Genomic DNA, 20715 nt, shown 5'->3' on the forward strand with positions numbered 1-20715 from the left:
GGCCTTCGCTTCATGTCAGGGTTTCAATTTATTCACCATCTCAGCTGTCAGGAGCGGCTAACTGTCGCAGCACGACTGAGTGTACAGAACATAAAACAGGATAAACCTCCGCTCGGTGCCAAATATTCATGCAAAACAGGCCTTTTCCATACGTTGCAGCCAGGCAATAAAATGCAAAAAATTCGGGCAGGGGCCCCATCTTCGTCGGAAAGCAGGCGTGAAGGAGCTCTGTGTGTTCCTCCCGTCAGATGAAGGTCTGTGAGAACTTTATCAGGCCCAGTGTTAATGGAGAACTAATGGGCTGGTAATGCGGAGCAGTCGCACAGGACCCGGCTCGCTGCTGGATGACATACGGCCCTGGTGACACTTCACATCATGTGGGTGCTGTTTGGAAAAATCCACCACGCGGCAGTACAGCCACGTGGGGTTTGCCAGGCGGGAAAAGGGGGGTGGGGGGGCGGGGTGGTGGAGGATGCCCGCCATCGTGTCTGGTTCTGCTTTAGACATTCATCCTCTCTGTCTCCAAGGATCATAACTCGTGTTAGAGGCAGGTTTTATGGTTTATGACTGGAAAATAAAATGCTGCACGTTTCCTGCAGGCGAAGCGATGATTTACAACCGTGGATGATAAAGCGAGCGCCCGCCTGACAGCGCGGAAGTGTGAGGGCTGCCGAGGATCCAGACATGTCCGACATGTGGATGCGAGTGTGGTCGCACAGCGAGTGTGGTCGCGCGCTGCGGTTATATACGTTGGAACTCGGCACAGAGAGAAAAAGGTTCTGGCTCCGCTAGTAGGTATCAGTACCTGACATCATCATCTCACATAATTAGCACAGTGTCCACATCCTTCTCCGGTGACCGTGGATTATTTCATGTGGTTCGCGACTGGAACCGAAACCCGAGCCAGTGAATCTAACCGAGAGCGTAAATACCCCCGGGCTCGGCCGTCTGCAGACACGGTTGCTCCTTTCCAACGACTCCTCTCCAAAAAGCCAATCAGATATGTTTATTGTTATCTTATGCTTCAAGTTGGGCCTGATTATTTAAATACACCGAACCAAAATGTCTTGATCAACCATCCAAGCTCAAACCGTGGGGCCTGCAGGCTCTCAGGTCACGACAGGCCCGTCCCTGCAGCCTCCTGCACGTGGCTCCTCCTTCTCCTCCGCCGCCGAGCCGAGACACGGGTCCACGAGAGCCAAGAAGCGTCTCTGGTGAGGTCGTCAGTCTTACGCCTAAACCGCAGGCGTGCGCCAGGCAGATCAATAATCCCCCATCAGGCCTCACCACAAGTCACTCAAGCCTCCGAGGCCAGGCGAGCAGAGGGGGCCTGGCTGGAGGGGAGTGGGGGGGGGGGGGGCTGCAGAGAATGTGATACTCTCCGAGATGCTCTGTGTCTCCGAGTGGAGGAGACGCGGACTCGTCTTCGGCTCGGCCCTGTCTCCGCTTTGAAACCGATCTCCTGTTATGACACGGTTCCTGTGCCCTGATTAGACGCTTCCTCCTCCGGCCTGTCGGGCCTCAGCCGGCACCTCGCCATGTGGATGCCACACGTCAGTCAGTCCCGCTGCAGTGATGTGGATGGAAGGAGGATTTCTGCTCAAATTATTTGTGCCTCACATGCAGTTAAGTTCCTGAGCTCTTGTTCTACCTGGCGAGCTGTAGAAACCCAGAGAGCTGTTGAAGCGATTTGTCCTTAAAGACTTTTCCAACCTGAATACCCTCAGGTAGCCAGAGCTGACATATGTTCTTACTCATTTTCTACGACACACGAGAAAAAATATAGCAGTAATAATTTCAAAAGAAAATATAAAATTATGGTTTTAGTAAAAGCAAATGGACTTTATTTATGGAGAGCTTTTCTAGACTTATCGACCATTTAAACCGTTTACAGAGCAGATCCCATTCACCCGTTCACACACAATTACACGCAGCACTTCAGGGGCAGTTTGACTTTCAGCATCTTGCTCAAGATAAATTCAACAAGCAGATCGGTGGAGCCAGGAACCGAACCGCCAACCCTTCTAGTTAATGAACGACCAGTCGCCGTAGCCACCCGATAGTTATTATGATGGACATTTTTTAAATAATCATACATGAGAGGCACAGACTGAGGTTTTTAATATTTATTTATATATATACGTATATACTATATAGTCTACGCAAACTAGGGGTCTGGTCCCACTGGGGGGTCATGAGGCCCCAAAATGGCAACATGATTTAAAGAAATTAGATACACCTCCTGTGATATTATATCTATATTTATACAGTCATCTTTATGTAATTATTCTAAATATGGATGCGTCTTTTTCAACATTATATTTTCCCAAATAAAGTCCTTGTGAAATCATTCTGTGCCACTGCACTTTCCTCAAGTTCCTCTCTGTACAGACACTTTCTACCTATTGATAGTGGATGTCTACATAATCTCTGTATTTTTTATTTAACTTGTTGGTTTTATTCTTTTCTATTCTCTCATTCATTCTGACAATTTGTTGCTGTACCAAGTGAATTTCCTCCGACAGGGATCAATGAATCTTCCCTTCTCCTCTTTTATCTCATCTCATCTCATCTCAAGTCCTGAGTCTGTGGCACCTTTACTCTGGTGTTCAGGGGTTGAAAAGTTCGGGACGCCCTGGTCTCATTTTACGATTAGAATCTGAAGAAAAAGAAAGGGGATTATATGACGCTATAAGATGTGGTAAAAAAGAGGTCTCTGCTAAAACACATTCAGCAGTGAAGAAACATCACCTCAGGCTGAACCGTGTGTGTGTGTGTGTGTGTGTGTGTGTGTGTGTGTGTGTGTGTGTGTGTGTGTGTGTGTGTGTGTCTCCTGGGTACAATATCTAAGGTAAGCAGCAGCTGAGTTGGACTTGTTCTTGCTGAGGGGCACCGGGGCCTAACACGGCAGTATATCTCAAACTATGGGTCTGGCCCCTAATTGGATCACAGGTCGGTTTCTGGTGGGTCCTCACACGTCAAACGCACCGGTTTGTTTTAATCAGCTTGGCTCTCAAAGCGAGACTCAATTAACACAATTTATGCCCGAGCTGAAAAGGTTTAGTAAACCTGGCTTTAAAACGTGCGGCGAGTGTGAGTCCCTGTCAGCCGACACACAGACTCCCCGTGCTGCGGTGGCCGAGCCAAGGCCAGCCACTGCTAGCTCCACTGGGAGTGTAATAACAGATTAATGTGGCGTGCCAGACCCCGTGACCAGACGTGTTTGACGTTAATGCTCCACTGTATATTATCCAGCTCGCAGAAATGTTGGATGTGAGCGATGGGATCCAAGGACAGGGATGTTTAGGTACTAATTACCAAACAGCAAGGCACAAGTCTCGCTCCATATTTCCTTACTCCTGTGGAAACACTAGGCAGGCTCCATTTATTTTCTTTGACTGTTGTTTCTGGCAAGGCCGCGTCTCAGTAAACACCGCTCGCCCACCATTGTAAATCCGACAGGCGCAGATCTTTCAAGTTAGACTCCTTTGAGGAAAAATGGAGACAGATCGGATGGCGGTGCTCGGGTTTTCCGTCTTAATGAGAGAGTGGAGAAGAGGGATGGCGTTTGATCCCTGGCATGGAAGCCTCTATTTAAGCCTGTCAACGGTCATCACTCCAACTCTCTCTCCTTCCCTCTCCCTCGCTCTCTGTCATGGATGGAGAAACAGACCTGCACCACTGGATTTGATCAACTCTAGTCAGACACACTTAACCCTTTTTAGGGACTTCCAGGCCGCGGCAGCGGCGTCGCTATCGCCGAGACGCGCCGCTCAACCCCCCCCCGTCCCCCCCCCGCCCTGACGGCCTATAAGTATCATTGTTGATTGATCACCTCGCTGGAAAAGAAAAGAAAAGGCAGAAGCAGATCTGTGAAAATATTATTTTATTTGTGGAGCTTCGCAATGAGCAAGCCCCTCAGTCATCATGCTCCAATTTCATTTCATATGTTTGTCCAAACCACACAAGAGCCTTATGGTTCTTCAAGGAAGTCTCGCTGTAGTTGCAGCCTGACACCACGCCAAAGACGATAAGCCCCCGAAAAACAAATTTCCATCCTCCTCTGACAATCCGTCCTGCTCCTAATGAAACTTTTTGAACTTGAACTTTTGGGCTGTGGAAGTTGATGGACTCCCCTACGAGCAGAGGAAACGTGTCTGTGTGATGAGGAGCTGGAGGGCAGGGCTCCCGACCACGGTGGACCTGGCCTGGAAGATGCTTTTCATCGCGGCGCTAATGGCTCTCCAGCTAATCAGGCCTGATTGGGGCTGCTGAATAAATACACTCTCCATTCATAATGTCGTCTGTAACTGGAGACGGAATCAATACCTTCGACCCAACACTAACAGCCCGAGGCAAAACCAAACCTCTCGGCTCCGGCTGCGATACAGTTTTTCTTTTGTCAGAATGAGTCCATCAGTGACGTTGGCGTGGACTTTCGACACTTCCAAATAAAGGCACATAGTCGACAATTTTTCATATCTTATAAAGATCAGGTTAAAAATATTACAATTTAATAAAACAGATTCGCGCAAGCAATTCGGAAACAAGCTTTTTTTTTGTTACGGACGCTCTCATCAGCAAGTTCTTCATGGATTGTACTAATGTCATCGAGCAGTTTTTTAAGTTAATTAAAAAGAAAAATTTTCACAAGATAAAAAATGGATTAACGAGATAATTTTCTGCTTTAATTAGGACACATTTTAGCTCTCTTTTTGAGGAATTAACAAGACTTCAACCTCAAAAGACAGACAGCGTTGAAGAAAACTTATGGAACTTGAAATCATGCGGCTCCATTTTCTTTCTCGAAAACAGAAAAGGATCTCCTTGATTCAGAAAAACAGAGCAGATTGGGTTTTTTTCTCAATTGAAATCAAATTTGTTTCTATTTGCTCCCTTATTTTTCAAATCAACCTTCTTTAAAAAAACAACCTCTTGGAAGCAGGAGTGAATTTATGAGCATAATCACCCAGAGTGATGTGAGACAGTCAGAGAAGAATCTGCAGATCGCAACATTCATATTCAGCAAACGATTAAGAGCATGAATCATTACGTTAATTTAAAAGGTGTCTACACAGGAGCCAGAATGTGACAATAAACACCGACTAGTCGTCTGTGGGCTATTTAGGAATAAATAAAGCGAACGAGCCTGACAGCAGCAGCTAGCAAAAGGTTTGGCCCGTGTGGACCAGCGATGGAGTCCGTACGAGAGAGAGCTTTGTGTTATGAACGCAGACAGACGTGATCACGTTATGTCAGAAGTTTCACGGCAGCAAAATCTCGATCCGGTTTTGAAAACTTGTGAATTGAAGTCGTAGATTTATTTATTCTGCTCCATTTCCGATTTGTACCGTCTGTTCCTGCATTTGCATCTGTCACATCCGGAGCTGCTAAAGACATCTGTAACATCTGCTCACTATCACAGACCGAAAAACACAGCTTCGTAGAGAAATGACGCTGAAGAACAGGACAGTCACGTGTATTTGAAAGTGGTATTTTTTGGTGTGTTGTGCTTGCTGGTTTGTTTTCGCCCGGGCTCGATTGGCGAGTTACTTGGCCAGTCTCCTCGCCACGTCTTTGTAGGCCGTCTCGATCTCGGCGTCGGCGGCGCAGGTGTTGGTGAACTCGTCGTGCGAGTAGGCGTTCTTCAGGTAGCGCCACACGCCCGTCATGTCGGAGGGGATGTCGTAGCTGCGGTACTTCTTAGCAACAACCTGCAGCGAGGAAAAGAAGGCGAAGCTGTAAGTCTGACGTAAACCTGAATGAAAAACTTCCCGTTATAATATCTAACATTTCAAAAACCCCCTCTCTCAGGTGGGAGTCAACCTGTAGCTTAAGTTTGTCATTTCCATTTGTTTCCTGCTTTCCGTCAACCGGCCTCATTTCCTGCTCTGTCAGTTAATAAATGTAAGAGTAAATGAGTTTAAACAACCTCCTGGGTGTTTTGGGTGAAAGTGAGTGAGCACTAACAGCATGAGGACGTCCTTCAAAGGAACAGGGAGGGGATGTCAGAGGAGAATAATGCTCTGAGTTGCTGAACTTATTCTAATGCTTTCAAATGATATATATATAATTGTTGGGATCTGCAGTTCTTGTTTTCCCTTCCCCCCGTGTGTCCTGTCTATCTCTCCCCTTGTGTGTCTATCTCTCCCCCTGTCTGTCTCTCCCCCTGTGTGTCTGTCTCTCCCCCTGTCTGTCTCTCCCCCTGTTTGTCTGTCTGTCTCTCCCCCCGTCTGTGAGCTGCTACAAGTCGTACTCGATCCCGCCTCCTCCTCACCTGATCACACCTAGACCCTCCATATTTAAGCCTGCACCCGGTATTTATCAAAATGTCGGCTTTACCCAGAGGTAACGACTGTTCCTGCCTTTTCAATAACGTTATGCTGCTATCGTGAGTCTGGTTTCCGTCCTGTTCCTGTATAGCATGTATACATTAGCTATTAAATATTTGCTAAATGGGACAATGTTCAGCTGAGGCCGATGGGAATGTCATTAAGGTTTATAGTTGTCTGGTCAACGTGAGTTTTTAACTGTCTTCTTTTGTTGTGAGATGAAAAGTAAATGGGAGAGTGACTAAGAGTGAGTGCAGTTAAATTACCAGGGACCATGAACCTCTGTTATCTATGAAATAGTTATTGATATTTCAGTTTGGTCCAAAGAGTTGAAATGACCGAATGCGGGTATAGTTGTACATCATACAACTTGCAAATACTTGCAAAGACCTGCAAGTTATGCCAGTACAGTAATATATACTATCAGAAAGCGAGATGTAACAAAGTACATTTACTTTGTTTTCCGATACTTTTCACATTTTACTTCATTTCATAATATATCTGTACTTTCTGCTCCACTACAATTTTACAGAGCATCGTATTGAATGTTCATATTATTTATTTATATATTTAAAGGTCTTTAATAACCAGAGGGAAACTGGTCCCCTGATCCAATCAAAGTGGACAGGTAACTTTAGACCCCGCCTCCTGTAGCAGCAGCACTCACTGCTGAGGAAGAAACACCCGACATGGATTCAGAAGACGACTCGGTCATAACGATCTAGTCGAGAGCTGCATTACTCGGTAAGTACCTTTACTTTTAACACTTAAAGTATATTTAAAAGCAAGTACTTCTACACAAGTAGACAAGTTAATGTACTGAACTTGTACTATTTAATTTACTTGTACATTTTTGTCTATTTTACAATTGTCAAAAGTTGTGCTTTTTTGAATTTTCCTCCTGCATCAACAAAGAAACAACTTCTCTTTGATTCTATGGCACTGAGACCAAAATCTACTTTTACTGGTCGCATAAACTCTGGAACTATCTCTCACTGCCGCCATAGGATGATGTTATAGCCCAACAACAAACACTTTTGTGAGGAGGATGTTTATTTGATGATTCTTTTGAACTGTTTTATTATGAAATATAGCTTCATGTTGTTTCTATTGGTGGTTTTAATATGTCTGTGTTTACTTCCTGTGTTTTTGTGATCAGGGGAGGCACGGTGGTGCAGTGGGTAGCACCTCACAGCAGGAAGGCGTTTGGTTTAGATCCCAGTTCAGCCGAGATCTATCTGTTTGCATTCTGTCCCTGTGCCAGCAATTTGAGATTTTAAATTGACAATAGGTGTGGAATGTGATTTAAGACGAGCCAGCGACCTGACCCGGGTGCCCCAGGCCCCACATGACCCTCAAAGGATAAGCTGTAGATAGATAATGGATGGATCTTTTAACAATCAGCACTGGGTTGTTGTCAATTAATAAATTGAATATTTGACCTGTGAAAACAATGGATTTCCCCTTCAATTGACTGTATTTGTAACCCTGTGTTTACCTTGACTATGTGCAGTTTAGGCAGCAGGTTGCAGTCTGCCAGAGTGAGCTCGTTCCCGTCCAGGAAGCAGCGGCTGGAGCCCTTCTCCTCCTCCATGCTGTCTGCATCGATCTCATCGGGTAGCGGGCTGTTCAGGTAGTCGTCCAGCTTCTTCAGGGCCCTGGACAAACCCTTCTCTAGAACTACTCACACACACAAACACACACAGGGATAAATACGGCGTGACAAAACCTGTGTGGTGATAAGCTCACTAGGTGGCAGCAAAGCAGAAGCTCTGAGCTCCAAACACTGGACTCTGCTACAGCCTAGTGGAGAAATAAGATCACGGCTGTCATATGTGTTTTTTTTCCATCTTGTTCTGTGTGAGTGTGTAAAAGACACAGAGTGAGCAGCCCACCAGCATTGGCCTCCAGTTTGGTGTTCTTGATGTAGGCTGAGAACTTGGCGAAGATGTCATTTCCAGCTGTGTTGGACTCTCTTTGCTTGGCGGCCAGTTTGGGATACCTGAGCAGACAGAGGGGGGGCGGGGGGGGGAGACGCAGTCAGGAGAGAACATCTGGAGAGCATTAACACCTGGGCCGGAGCTCAGCTCAGACTAAAAATGTGTTACACACTCTAAACCATGTTGGCCGCCCGCCTCCTTGAGTTTCTCACAGTAAAGTCCATTTATAATGTAAAAAACTTTACAGGCCATAAAGAGAGATTTAGTTAATCTGACGTTTCGCTCTTACACACTGACTCTGACTTGTTTTTTGTTAATTTACAATAACAGAACACAAGAAATGAAATATGTCTCGCTTTTGCTGATATGACACAAAGGTTGTCAATGAGGCAAATATATTTGGATTTGTTACATTTTGTGTTTTGTATCTGGGACACACACACACACACACACACACACACACACACACACACACACACACACACACACACACACACACACACACACACACACACACACACACACAAACACACACACACACACACACACACACACACACATACACACACACACACACACACACACTCATTCAGCCAGGATTTACCGCAGCCATAAACAACAAACAGTTGTATCAGTTAACATCAGTCCTCATCAAATACAGCTCTCTTTTACTAGGCCGAAATGTTTCCTGTCCTTTCAACAGTGCTGCTGTAGTGAAATAAATCTAGCTCAAAGTAGTGTGTGTTTGTGTGTGTGTGTGTGTGTGTGTGTGTTTGTGTTCAGTCTGTAATATAATCTTGATACTGTAAACTACATGTCGTAAAACCTTCCAGCAGAATTACTTTGGAGGACTGAGCATTTCCTCCAGAAACTCCTCGATCTTGTTGATATCGGTCTTGACCTCCCCGTTGAAGGTCAGGAAGGGGGGGTGCGTCCCCGGGGCCAGGTTGTGCAGATCCGCCGGCTTCCTGCAGAGCAAACATTGGAGGGAAGTGTGTCGTCAAGGGGAAGCTGTGTAGGTGTGCTATCAGGTTGGGACTTTTCGGTGTAACTGACCTCTTGAGGTCGACGGTGGTGACGTTGAACACGACTCCTTTGAGCCAGAGGATCATGAAGAGGCGCTGGGAGAAGGGACAGTTTCCGATGCTCTCTCCGTCATTGCCGGCCTGCACACGAACACAACGTGACAATATGTGAGTCAGGGCAAGGAAATACGACACAAAGTGGAAATGTGATGTTCACATGCAAACACACATTCATAATGAAACCTGTGACTGTGACGCTTTGGTCACAAGGTTACAACCTTCCTGCTAATAACTAAGTACATATTTGTATTGGTGACCGTTATCTTGACTGTTATCTTGTTATCTTGTTATTGGACTACTGAGGTTGTTAAGAGACGTGTCAGAGGTTGTATAAATGTGATTCAACGCATAAACACATCACATCAGCTTACATGAGGACGAAGGAGTCAAACCAAAACCAAACACTCTGGGAATCCACCCACTCGTACTGATCGTGGATGCAGAGACTGCCTGAACTTATAAATGCTTATCGAGTAATGTGCTGGATACAAAATGTCACTTGTCACTCAAGTTGTATGCTTCCACAAGCCAGTGCATTTTCTATGAACATATTTCTACATAGTTTTTTTTCAGATACATGTCACTGTAACCTTTACCTTCGACAACTGAAACACAGTAACGGGAGGTCATTGTGACCTTGACCTTTGACCTCCAAGCACCAGAATCAAGTTTTCAAAGTTCATCTTTGAATTCAAAGCTTGGACCTAATTTGAAGACATTCCCTCAAATTGATCTTAAGATATCACAATCAAGAAAAACATTACCATACTTTGTGAGGCCACTGTGACCTTGACCTTTGACAACCAAAATCTGTTCATCCTTGAGTACAAGGGAATATAAAATACATGAAGTATATAATAATGCATCGTATTTTTTAAACTGCTTCATATGTCGTGTACGTCTCACTAAAGCTGTCAAATGAATGAAGTACAATATACTAATCATTTAACAGCATGAAAAAGAAAAACACAAATAAAGAACTAGCTCAAGTTAGTACCGAGGTTTACTCCAGAGGCTCCAAACTTTTCAGCCCACAACTCCTAAAATAACTGAGCCAGAGACCTGTGACCCACATTATCCCAAGGGACATTGATTTGAATTTTAAAAAGTTCACCTACGTGTACCTGCTGTAACTGATGATGTCACTAATCTGACGTATTCCCCTTAGGAGTCATAGAGACAAAGAAAATCAAAGGATTTAATGGTATGTTTGGAAAACTAATTGGCTAAAATATGATGAGAATTTTTTTTGTTCATAAAGATTTGGCAAAGGGAGGCAGCTCAATCTTGGTTTCAGGTAAAACCTGTTGTCCAAACAGCAAAAAAAATTCCTCACAACTTTTATATTTTACAGGTTTAGAAATGAATTCATCAGGTTCTCTGGCATTTAAAATTTGAACCATCAACTGAAGATAGGAATAAAGAAATAAGTGTGCTAATAACGCTGCTAATAGAATCACTTCCTCTCCACCGAATGGGTTTTTATTCACCACGTGTTGATATCGTGTGTCAGCGAGTATAGATGCTCAGCAGAGCACCAACACTGACATCTGATCCACTGGCCCAGCTGAATTATACATGGCCATTCCATCAGCTGGTTCACTGGCCACTGGGCCACAGAGCGCAGGGTCCGAGCTGTCGGCCTGCACACACAGCACATGTCAGAGCGAGAGCATTGACCTCGAGGTCAGCCAGGGGAGCAGGGATTTAACAAGTGTTGTTATTCCCTCGTTTCATGCATTCATCATGATTTGGAAATTAAACTCTCTTTAGCCTATGAGTTTCATTATGTGCAATTTAATTATTAATCATTAAGGTAGATGCCATTAAAGTACCAGCAGTCACAAAAAGACATGTCAGTCAGTGCATGTTCCGACCAGCAGACTGCAGCTCCGAGCAAACACCAGAAAATACACAGCTGCCAGCCTGAAAGTAGCTGAGCCGACTGTATGCACAGCAGCCACCGCTGTCATGCATGTGATGCTTCTGTCTGTGCATTGTTATGGCTGCGCTCAGCAGCACGGCCGTAACACAATACACAACCACTTATAATAGCCAATGAACATCTAGAACATGGAGGACAAAAGCTGTCTCACACACACACACACACACACACACACACACACTGGGCTCTGTGGGCACCAATATCGTGAGTGAGTGGAGCCACTGAGTGATGTGATGATATGCAGGGCCACTGGAGGCAGCGTCACTTCATATGATCCATCACATACATATTTATGTATATTAAACTGTAACTGGAGTTTTGTTTCCTTAGTCTGTAACACATGTTAACCAGAAAGAAGAGAGCATTCCTCCTACAAGACCCAACATTCTGCTTATGAAACCACATTTAAATTTACTGGATCTGCACCTAATTGCACGAACTGACAAACCTCAGTCCCCTAAACATGTCTGATTCTTTCCATCAAGATCCATTAATTATTCTCTGGAAAATCAAGGAAAGTATTAAAGACTATTAAAGAAAGGGAAAAGAAATTCCTGGATCCGTCGCCAGATCCAGATCCACACCAAAATGTAATGAGTTCTTCCCTGGACCGTTTCCCACTCATTCACAAAATTTAATGGAAACACATTGAGTAGTTTTTGTGTGTCCTGCTAAAATAATCGCACATGAAAACATAATCTCCCTGGTGGAGGTAATGACAGTAATTGTCTTTCTACCAAGTCAGTGTAAACTAAACCAATTTTCATGAACATATATATTTTTTAGACTGTTCAGTAACTAATCAAATAATACAGCAATAAATGGCCACACTCACATTTCTAAATTGTTGTTCCAATAAGAGATCAGAGTAATAATTTGAGGAAAAGATATTATATGTTGAAGTGGCAATTCCTGCATGTAGTTTTCTTATCTGAGGCAGTGGGGAGTAAATCTTTATCGAGAATTATACTTCCAAAGAGGAGAATATGCCCATGCTCACTTTTACTCTTTTATGAATTGACCAAACCTCAAACACACTGCATCCTACTGCACCCATTCATCCTTGTACCCATGGCTGCCCCACACTGCCCAGTAAACACACAAATGTTTCAGACTCCACATCTAAGAATAGATCCTCACTCTCCTTAAGTAGAGTTCAAATAAGACGATTAAACTGTGCAGTCAATCATATTATGTAGTGCTGTGTTGAATAGAGTGTACAGTCTAAATGCAGAGCGGAGCTAAGGGGATAAAACGATGTGCAGGATGCTGGATGGTCGTCAGTCCATGTAGGTCACATGTCAGACGGCAGCATGAGAAGAAAAGTAATCTCAGGGTTGCAGCTGCCATGGAAACCACTCGGTATACATGTACGTCCTGCTCTGTACGACAGTTTACCCAGAGTCAACAGTGAGATCATTAAGAACGACATGAAATGAGAGGGTGACGGCATTGAGACTAAATGCGAGACGGAATACAAATAACACAGGTGGACGGTGAGTCTAAAGGCTGATGTCAGTGTGTGTGCACTTTACGTCACCTAGCTGACTGGTTTCCTAGGAGGTGGATGAGCTGAAAGGAACCTGGAGGCTAATTGGGTCAGTGCATCCAGGCACCAACATCAGCGTTTCCACCTGCTTCCACCTCACCTGCCTCAGGTACATTCATCTGCCTCTAACCTTGCTCTAGGGGCCCGAGATGTGCATCTAAGAGCAGAACAACACCTGTACATCTGCTGAGTCAGACGCTTCCACGCTGGTATTTTTGTTCTGTTTCGCTCTAGTTGAGGTGACGACTAAGAACATTGATCATCACGAAAATAATGTGGAGAATATGAAAGAACAGAGCTCCTGACACTGTTATTTCCATTTGAATTTGTTTGTTTAATGTAAAGTGAACAAGTTATGTAAACACAATTGCAAACTTAAATTCGAAACAACCTGATCCATTGGTGTTTTACCAATTGCCGTTATTCTTTAAGTCGCTCCAACAACCATCAACACGCAGCTTCAGTATCACTGTCGCAACAATCCTGGGTCAACATGGAGCCCAGTGAGCTGCTGTAACTGAACCTGCACTATTGAGTTACATGAGCTTTCCACAGCACACACTGATGCTGCAGGTAAAAACCCTCCTGACACACCGCTTTCATCTGCCATCTACAACTTAGAAACACTGTAAATACCATCTCTGTCTCTGTCTTACCTTGACAAACAGTTCGATATCGGGATCTCTATCTTGACCTTTTGCGGACATGACGTCTAATTCTGGCTGTAACCTCCTTTCTTTAGTGTTTGTTTGATCTGCAGTCCTTTTGTTTGTCCTTGGAGATCTACATCCTCAAGAAAATAAGGAAAAAACCCAGATATCCTCTCTGATGATGAGGGATCCTCTCTTGTGACACCTCTGTTTCTCTCTAGGTTTCAAAATGTCCACCTCTGTCTGGTCGCGGAAAGGGTTTTCCTCCCTGGTGTCCTGCAGGAGAGGCTGAGAGTCGGTCCAGGTGGCAGATGTAGCCCAGAGCTCTGATTTAGACACAGATGCAGAGCAGAGCTGCAGCTCTCACTGACACACAGTGGGAAACAGGTGTCGGTGTGTCATCTATACCAGGGGGTGGAGTCTCTCGTCTCTCTTCCCAACACAGCAACCACACAACCCATTCACACATATCACTACTCTAGCTGTCCCTTCTTTCACAAACTGCTCACCTCACACTTTTATTTTTCCTTTTTTCCCATCATGACAAGTGGTTTGGTTGTTTCTTTTTGTCAGACTAGGTTGAGGACACTTTCCTACGTGCGTCTTAAACTATCAAGATGTGGGTGTGGTCTGTATTCACATAGAACTGTTCTTGCCTGATGGCCACTCAAAGTGTTTTACAGTACATTTTGCCAATTCTTCCATTTACACACAAATTCATGCAGTGCATCTATGTGCAGCACTTTGTCGATCACACACACACTGCCAGCACAGCGTTCAGAGGAAACTGGAGACTGGAATCGAAACGCCGACCCTCTGATTAGTGAACGACCCGCTCTATCTCCCGAGCCAGAGTCACCCCTAATATATCAAACACTATCATAACATGGCCTGAGGAACATTAGTGTTGCTTATTGTTTCTGTGGTCGTCTCTCTGTCAGTGTGCATGAACAGCAGCGTTCATATTTAATGTGCGTTCACACACGGGAACAGAACAGCACAGGTTATATTTGATCACCAGTAAGAGACCTGGAGAAGATTCCTATTTGAATCATTGATGCTAGGACTTGGTTTTAAGGCAGGAATTGGGGTTCGTTTTACAGATGGGGCCTATGTAGGGCAAGAAAAATAAAAAGGCCTGACTGGAAAAGTCTTCATCTGGTCTTGGTGAGTAAATTGGGTGGCGCTCATTGTTTGGATTACTGTGTCAGGTACACAAGACAAAAAAGACTCATCACCTGTCAATTTGACAGTAAGCTGAAAGCACAGAGAGAAAAATAGAGGCTTTTCTAAGCTAGGTCTATTTATAGAGCAGCCCCCTCTCCTGGCAGACAGAGCAACATGCAGCAGGAACCAGTTACTGGGCCACTGTGCAGGGAAGAGCTCATTATCAGTGGGAAAAGTTACATTTCTAAATGTTTTAATTTAGGTTTGGCTTCTCAACATACACTAATTACTCTTTTCAGATTTATATCTCATTCCATTGTCTTTCAGCTACTAAATATGAAATCAAAAAACAGGAAAGCTCATGTAAATATATATAATTTCCTTACTTTTTGAAGATACTGACTGATCACCCAACACGTAAGTCTACTTAAACACACTGAATTGGAACTGTCCTTGTGGGAAGTCTTGCATTTGGTTCAACACATATTATCAGTCTTGACAACATATTCCTAAAATTCCTAAGACGTTTTTGTAGAGCATGTTGCTGAATGGTCCACCAGAGGTATGTGGTGCAATTCCAGATGTTCTGTGAGAGCTATGGCGATTCTCCCTTTTGTGTTGCTTAAGTTGTGACATGTAGAGCCGCTTGCAGGCAGATTTTTGCTACCTTACACCAAGCTACCTGAGACTAGGCTCCTTCCGGTTGACGCTAGATTCCCCTTTTACCCTCTCCATTCATCCTTTACACTAGGCTTTAGTCTGTTATTTTGTCCCTTTATTTCACTGTTTTTCATATTCACTTTGACGATAAGTTATTATTCTTTATTCCGTGTGCTGCGGCTGTGAGGTCTGCACATGAGGCATTTGGAATCCTGACATAAACCAGCAAGATTTGTTGATCAATGATCTTAAGAGGTTGAATTTTGTCACCTTCACACTGAACCATGCAGCTGTTGCACCTTGGTTCCAGTCTTTGTGCTAACCCTTTGCTTGCTATAGCTATATAATCACCATACAGAGGTAAGTGTGAGGGTGTTTTTCTCTCTTTATTGAACCAGCGAATAATCCTAACCATGAATGTTCCTGTGAGAATTTCTTAATACTTAATGACTGTCAAAACATTAACGGTTTAGCGCTTTTCTTTTTTGTCCCCTTGAGACAAAGGAAGCACAAATCACTGACTTGTTGGGTTTAATCATTCACTCGAACATTTTGTACCTTTGTGCTAAGGTGGAGGGGAGTGTTTGAACTCTCCTGCAACAATACGAACTTCCAAAATGTGACAGTCTCTTCTATATGTGCATTGTCTTTTGTTTTTAAACTGACATGAACCATCAGTGACGTCATGTATATGATCTTATCTCCATCCTAACTTTGACAAGAGTTTGTTACCGTACAGTATAAAAACAGGCTGCCCACTGTGAGAGTGTGTTATTGTGAATGGTGATAACCTATGCTGTAGTGGCCTGCTTCATCAAAGAGGGGCAGGGGAGGAGTCGTATAAACTTTTAGCTCAGATAGATGATCTCCTAACTGCCCTTCCTGCATTTATAGCACCGACTGGTCTGGTTTATGGTGAGCGCTGAAGATTAAAAGGTTGGGAAATCCACCCACAAATGGGACTCTCTCAGATAGGAAGGCCAGATAGTGAGTAGAGGACGGCGTGGTATGTGGAGTAAGGGCCATGTGTGTTGTCAGTTCCCTGGGGAATGACTGTTTTTATCATAATGGTGATATAACAGCGTGAAGATAAGCATATCTGCTGCATGTGTCGGACTTGTCCTTTATAATGTTATGTTAATGTTAACATTAATATCCCCTCTGATGGAAACGTTACACCTGGGTTAACACGCAAATTTGCCGAGACAGCGAAGTGAGAGAGCGCCTTAGATGCCTCTCTGTGACGTCCAACATGATGCACCGGGGGGAAACAGAGAGGCAAACTTCTTTACTATGGGGAAGAAAGTTAATAAACCTTTTTGGTCTGTTTACCCGCATTTTAAAAAACAACCTAGTTTCTAATTCTGTTGTAAAAGCTGTGAGAATCAGCTGCCAGGACAAATATACAGTAATCAGCCGCCACATAAACTCATTTCCTGTTTTAATAGTACTTACTGCCTGGCTTGATTTGTTAAAGCTGATCGATGTATGATACACTGGAGGAATAAAATGTCTGTACAACTCAACTTAAGATTCTTATTTCGTATTATTACTGAGAATATTCAAACTCACAACATTGGACATTCAATATGTTGCTCTTGTGATGCAATGAAGTAATCTTCTAAAAAGAGCTAAAAGACCATTACTCTTTCAGCCCAAAGTATTTATCATTTCAAGAAAATTGCTTTCAGGTCACATTGTTGCAATTTGTACATATTTTATATAACCATGTTTTTTGCTGATACCATTCAAAGACGAGTGTAAAGCTCAGCATGAATCGCTGCTGTCGTTTCCTTTGCTGCGCTCCGAGCTCCTTGATTCCATGTCCACTGACTCAATCAGCAAAGTGACCCCTGCCTGCGTTGATAGTAAACCTCGCAGATCAGCTCTATCACAAAAGCAGCAAAGCACACACAGTCCGATTTGCTCAGCCATGGAGTTCAACCCTGGTTTATATGGCCCTTGAGAAAACGAGTTAATTATTACATCAGGTTGACACCAGATAAAGTCCCTAACAATGGCTGTGTCAAACACAGATCCCTGCTTCTGACATTTCTTTCTGAAATCACTGGTGTTGTCATAGATATTTCTAAATAAACTTTTCTTAAGGTTAAACATTAGTACCTACTCACTAAAGTGAACTTTATTCAACTTAAAAGAGCTCTAGTTAGGCCTCAATAGGTAACCATGTGTACGCTCTGGCAATCTTTAATTGACAAATCTTTTCCCACAGTGTTTAGATATTATTATTATTATTATTATTATTATTCAACATTACTAGTTCTGATGTGTTTTCATTTGATTTTAATAGAGTAGTTTTTGCTTTTATCTATTAATTACCTTCACCAAAGAGGTTTTCATTGGCCTTTGTTTGTCTGTTTGTCAGCAGGATTACTCATAAACTACTGAACGGATTTCCGTGAAGCTTGGTGGAAGGTTGTGTTGTGTGTCCAGTGAATGTTGGTGCTGATCAAAAACAGGGGGCTGATCCAGGATTTTTTTATTTTTTACACCAATTTCCCAATTCTATGACCTCGATGAAAACAAATCAGGCATATTTAAGGGAGTGACATAAGTGTGTACAATTTGATGCAGCTTGATTGAATTATAAGAGACTTTTCGGTCTTGGGGGAGGTGTGCACATGTTTCCCCTTTTTTTTTTTATATGACCAGAGGGTCATATTTCTTCAGTGTGGACATTGACATAACACATTAAATGTATTCAGATTTGCATCGTAACTGTGAAATACCTTTAATTCAATCACAGTGACACTTCAGATCATTTTATATGATTATCCTATTGTGACCTCATAGATTAATGTACTGTATGTGTTTGTCTAGGTCGTTTTATGAGTGGTACAAATACCACATTGTTCTCACGCTGTTTGATGGTGTTTCTGAACATATACGCACCAATCTTATATATGCAACACATGTCACAATACAGTAGGAAAACTTCAGTTTCAAGCATGCAAGTGTGCAGGAGAAAAGGATGTGAACTGTTTTATTGTCGTCTTATCCGCTCATTACGTTGTAATATAACACATATAACACTTAATCAATTTTCTTTATCTCCAAACACATAGTGTGCCAATTGGCTGAAAGGATGATAACTTAAGACTACTACTACACCTTACAGTGTCGGTGTTCCGTCAAGAACCAACACTAAAGCCAGAGAGACATGAGAGTTGTAGGAGAATACAACAACTAAAAGTTCCCAGCATAGTGAGGACTAGATGGTACAAGCCTTTAGACAAACGTTCCACAACACAAACATTAGTGAAAAGACGACTTCAATGCAGGGGCCTTCTTGCCTAATACCCAGAGCCGACCTTTTTTCAAAAGCCAACTTAGCAGCTGCTTGAGGCCACACAGCCACCTGTGAAAGTGAACTTAATCTTCACAGTTTGTGCAACAATAAGTAAAAAATACATCGATTATATTGCATAAAAATGTATTTATGATTTCATTGTTATATGTACATCTTCTAAGACCGGTGCTTCGCCCTTACGAGTCAAATGAGACATGTACGTCTAATACACAACATCAGTATTTTCAAGACATATGACTGATAAACCAACCCAATATTCACTGTCATTCTCGTGAAAATACACTGTGGGAAATGTAGTTTTTCTGTTGATATTCAGCCATTTCAGTCAGGTCTTCAGAAAGCCCTCAGGTTTCAGGGGATCGTTTTCAAACAGCACTTAGGTTTTCTAGTGTTTTCTTAGCGCCTTAGGTCTTCATGGGTTAATAAGGGTTGTAAGTGTATACTTTAGCTTGTTCTATAATTATTTTACTGTATCACAGCAAGGCAGGGCCTGAAATCCTCCACCAGGGCCCTATGAACAGCTCCAATATCTCACTAAAGGTGACCTGGCCTTCGCTATCAGGTCCCACAGCCTGGAGATCTCAGGCAGGCAACATCTGTATCTTCTTTTAAATATCTTCTTAAGACTCACTTTTATCGTATGGCTTATGTTTAACTATTGCTATTTATTTAGATTTTTTTAAATGGTCCTATCTTGCTTATTGTGTAAAAAAATATTTTGATTCTTAAAATACTGTTTATTGTAAAGCACTTTTTTTATTTAGTTTTTGAATAGTGCTATATAAATACAGGTATTGTTCTGCCCGTGGGTCCCAGATGAGACGGAACCGGCCCTGCAGGTTTCTCATGAACACTTACAGAAGTTGGACCTGGGTCACCACGCGTCACTATGTTCTCTGACCCGGGTCTGGTTCTTACCTTGACGAACAGAGCGATGTCAGGCTGGCCGGGGTCAGCCGGGTCAGCTGGGGCAGAGCTGCTCTCCTCCAGGCTGACGATCTCCAGGGTTTTCAGGCTGAAGTCGACGGACTCCTCCGGCTTGGTGTCGGTGTCCGGGTGGGTGTCGGCCATCAGCATCGCTTCCTCGGCGGGATCCTTCTCCTCAGTCTTCGGCTGGATCGGCGGGTCTTCGCACGGGTCTTCGGGGGAGGCGGAGGAGGCCGAGGAGGAGGACGAGGAGCGCCGGGATGCGTCGTGCACCTCGCCGTTCACCTGCTCCACCAACGGCACCTCCACCTCCGGCTCCATCGTCACTGCCGGCTCCACTGTCACCTCCACCTTCGGCTCCATCGTGACCTGAACCTCCGGCTCCACAGTCACCGCCGGCTCCACCGTCACCTCCTCCACCTTTGGCTCTGCAGCTTTCTCGTCCTTCCCGTCATCCTCGTCCTCGCTGGATGAAGAGGACGAGCTGCTGTGTTTGTCCCGGTCCCTGACCTCCAGGTAGTCCGAGGAGCAGCTCTCTGCCTCGGCCGGGGCGTGGACCTGCGCCTCGCTGAGCAGCTGCTCCTTCTTCTCACCTGAGCCCTCAGACTTGGTGTCGGAGTCAGGACTGTCTGCTCCATCCCGACGCTCCTCCGGCACATGTCCCTCAGCCACTGTGTTCTCCATGATTGGATGTGTTAAAGTGTTGTTTCTTGGACCAGAGCGGAGGTGTAGTGTGGAGGGGAAGAGCTGAGGTGGTGGCACACGGTCCGCCTGCCTCTGACTGACTGAGCCCAGGAGCAAATTCCAGCGATAACTCATAAAAGACCTTTGGTCCAGCGAGTTAACATGTGACCAGAGGCCTGTGCCTCCAAGGACATCTGAGCCTGACCTCAGGGAGAGTCTGATGCCTGGTTAGTGCAGCACAAATCCACGTTATACTTGTATTTCAGTTTCATTTAAAAAACCAAAATGCCAGTGTTTGTCCAACTTTTTCCTGTTTATTTAGAGGCCCTTTGCTCAGCTATGAAGTGGCGCCCTCTAATGTGCAGACATGGGGCATATGTTATCTTTCACAAATATCTGGAGTCTTGCTGTTTTGGTTTCCTACTACCTCAGCAAATTACTTTAT

The 20715-nt window shown here is 44.0% G+C and overlaps 1 protein-coding gene across 1 annotated transcript; it reads right to left on the minus strand.

Moving 5' to 3' along the window:
* Window positions 1-3871: 3871 nt before the first annotated feature.
* Window positions 3872-20383, minus strand: clic5b (chloride intracellular channel 5b). The gene is made up of 6 exons (XM_061091821.1): window positions 19578-20383; window positions 9329-9438; window positions 9115-9240; window positions 8228-8334; window positions 7831-8012; window positions 3872-5714 (listed from the first exon to the last, which is right to left on the minus strand). Exons 1-6 carry the CDS (start codon window positions 20268-20270, stop codon window positions 5550-5552), a joined length of 1383 nt encoding a protein of 460 aa, XP_060947804.1. The 5' UTR covers window positions 20271-20383; the 3' UTR covers window positions 3872-5549.
* Between the last annotated feature and the right edge of the window lie 332 nt (window positions 20384-20715).

The sequence above is a fragment of the Limanda limanda genome, chromosome 18, assembly GCF_963576545.1.
Source record: "Limanda limanda chromosome 18, fLimLim1.1, whole genome shotgun sequence".
Lineage (NCBI taxonomy): Eukaryota > Metazoa > Chordata > Actinopteri > Pleuronectiformes > Pleuronectidae > Limanda > Limanda limanda.

Coding starts and splice junctions, on each gene's coding strand:
- clic5b (XM_061091821.1), bottom strand. CDS start 20,270: ATGGAGAACACAGTGGCTGAGGGACATGTGCCGGAGGAGCGTCGGGAT. Junction 9,241..9,328: donor ACCACCGTCGACCTCAAGAG/GTCAGTTACACC, acceptor TTTGCTCTGCAG/GAAGCCGGCGGATCTGCACA. Junction 5,715..7,830: donor CTAAACTGCACATAGTCAAG/GTAAACACAGGG, acceptor TCCTCGCTGCAG/GTTGTTGCTAAGAAGTACCG.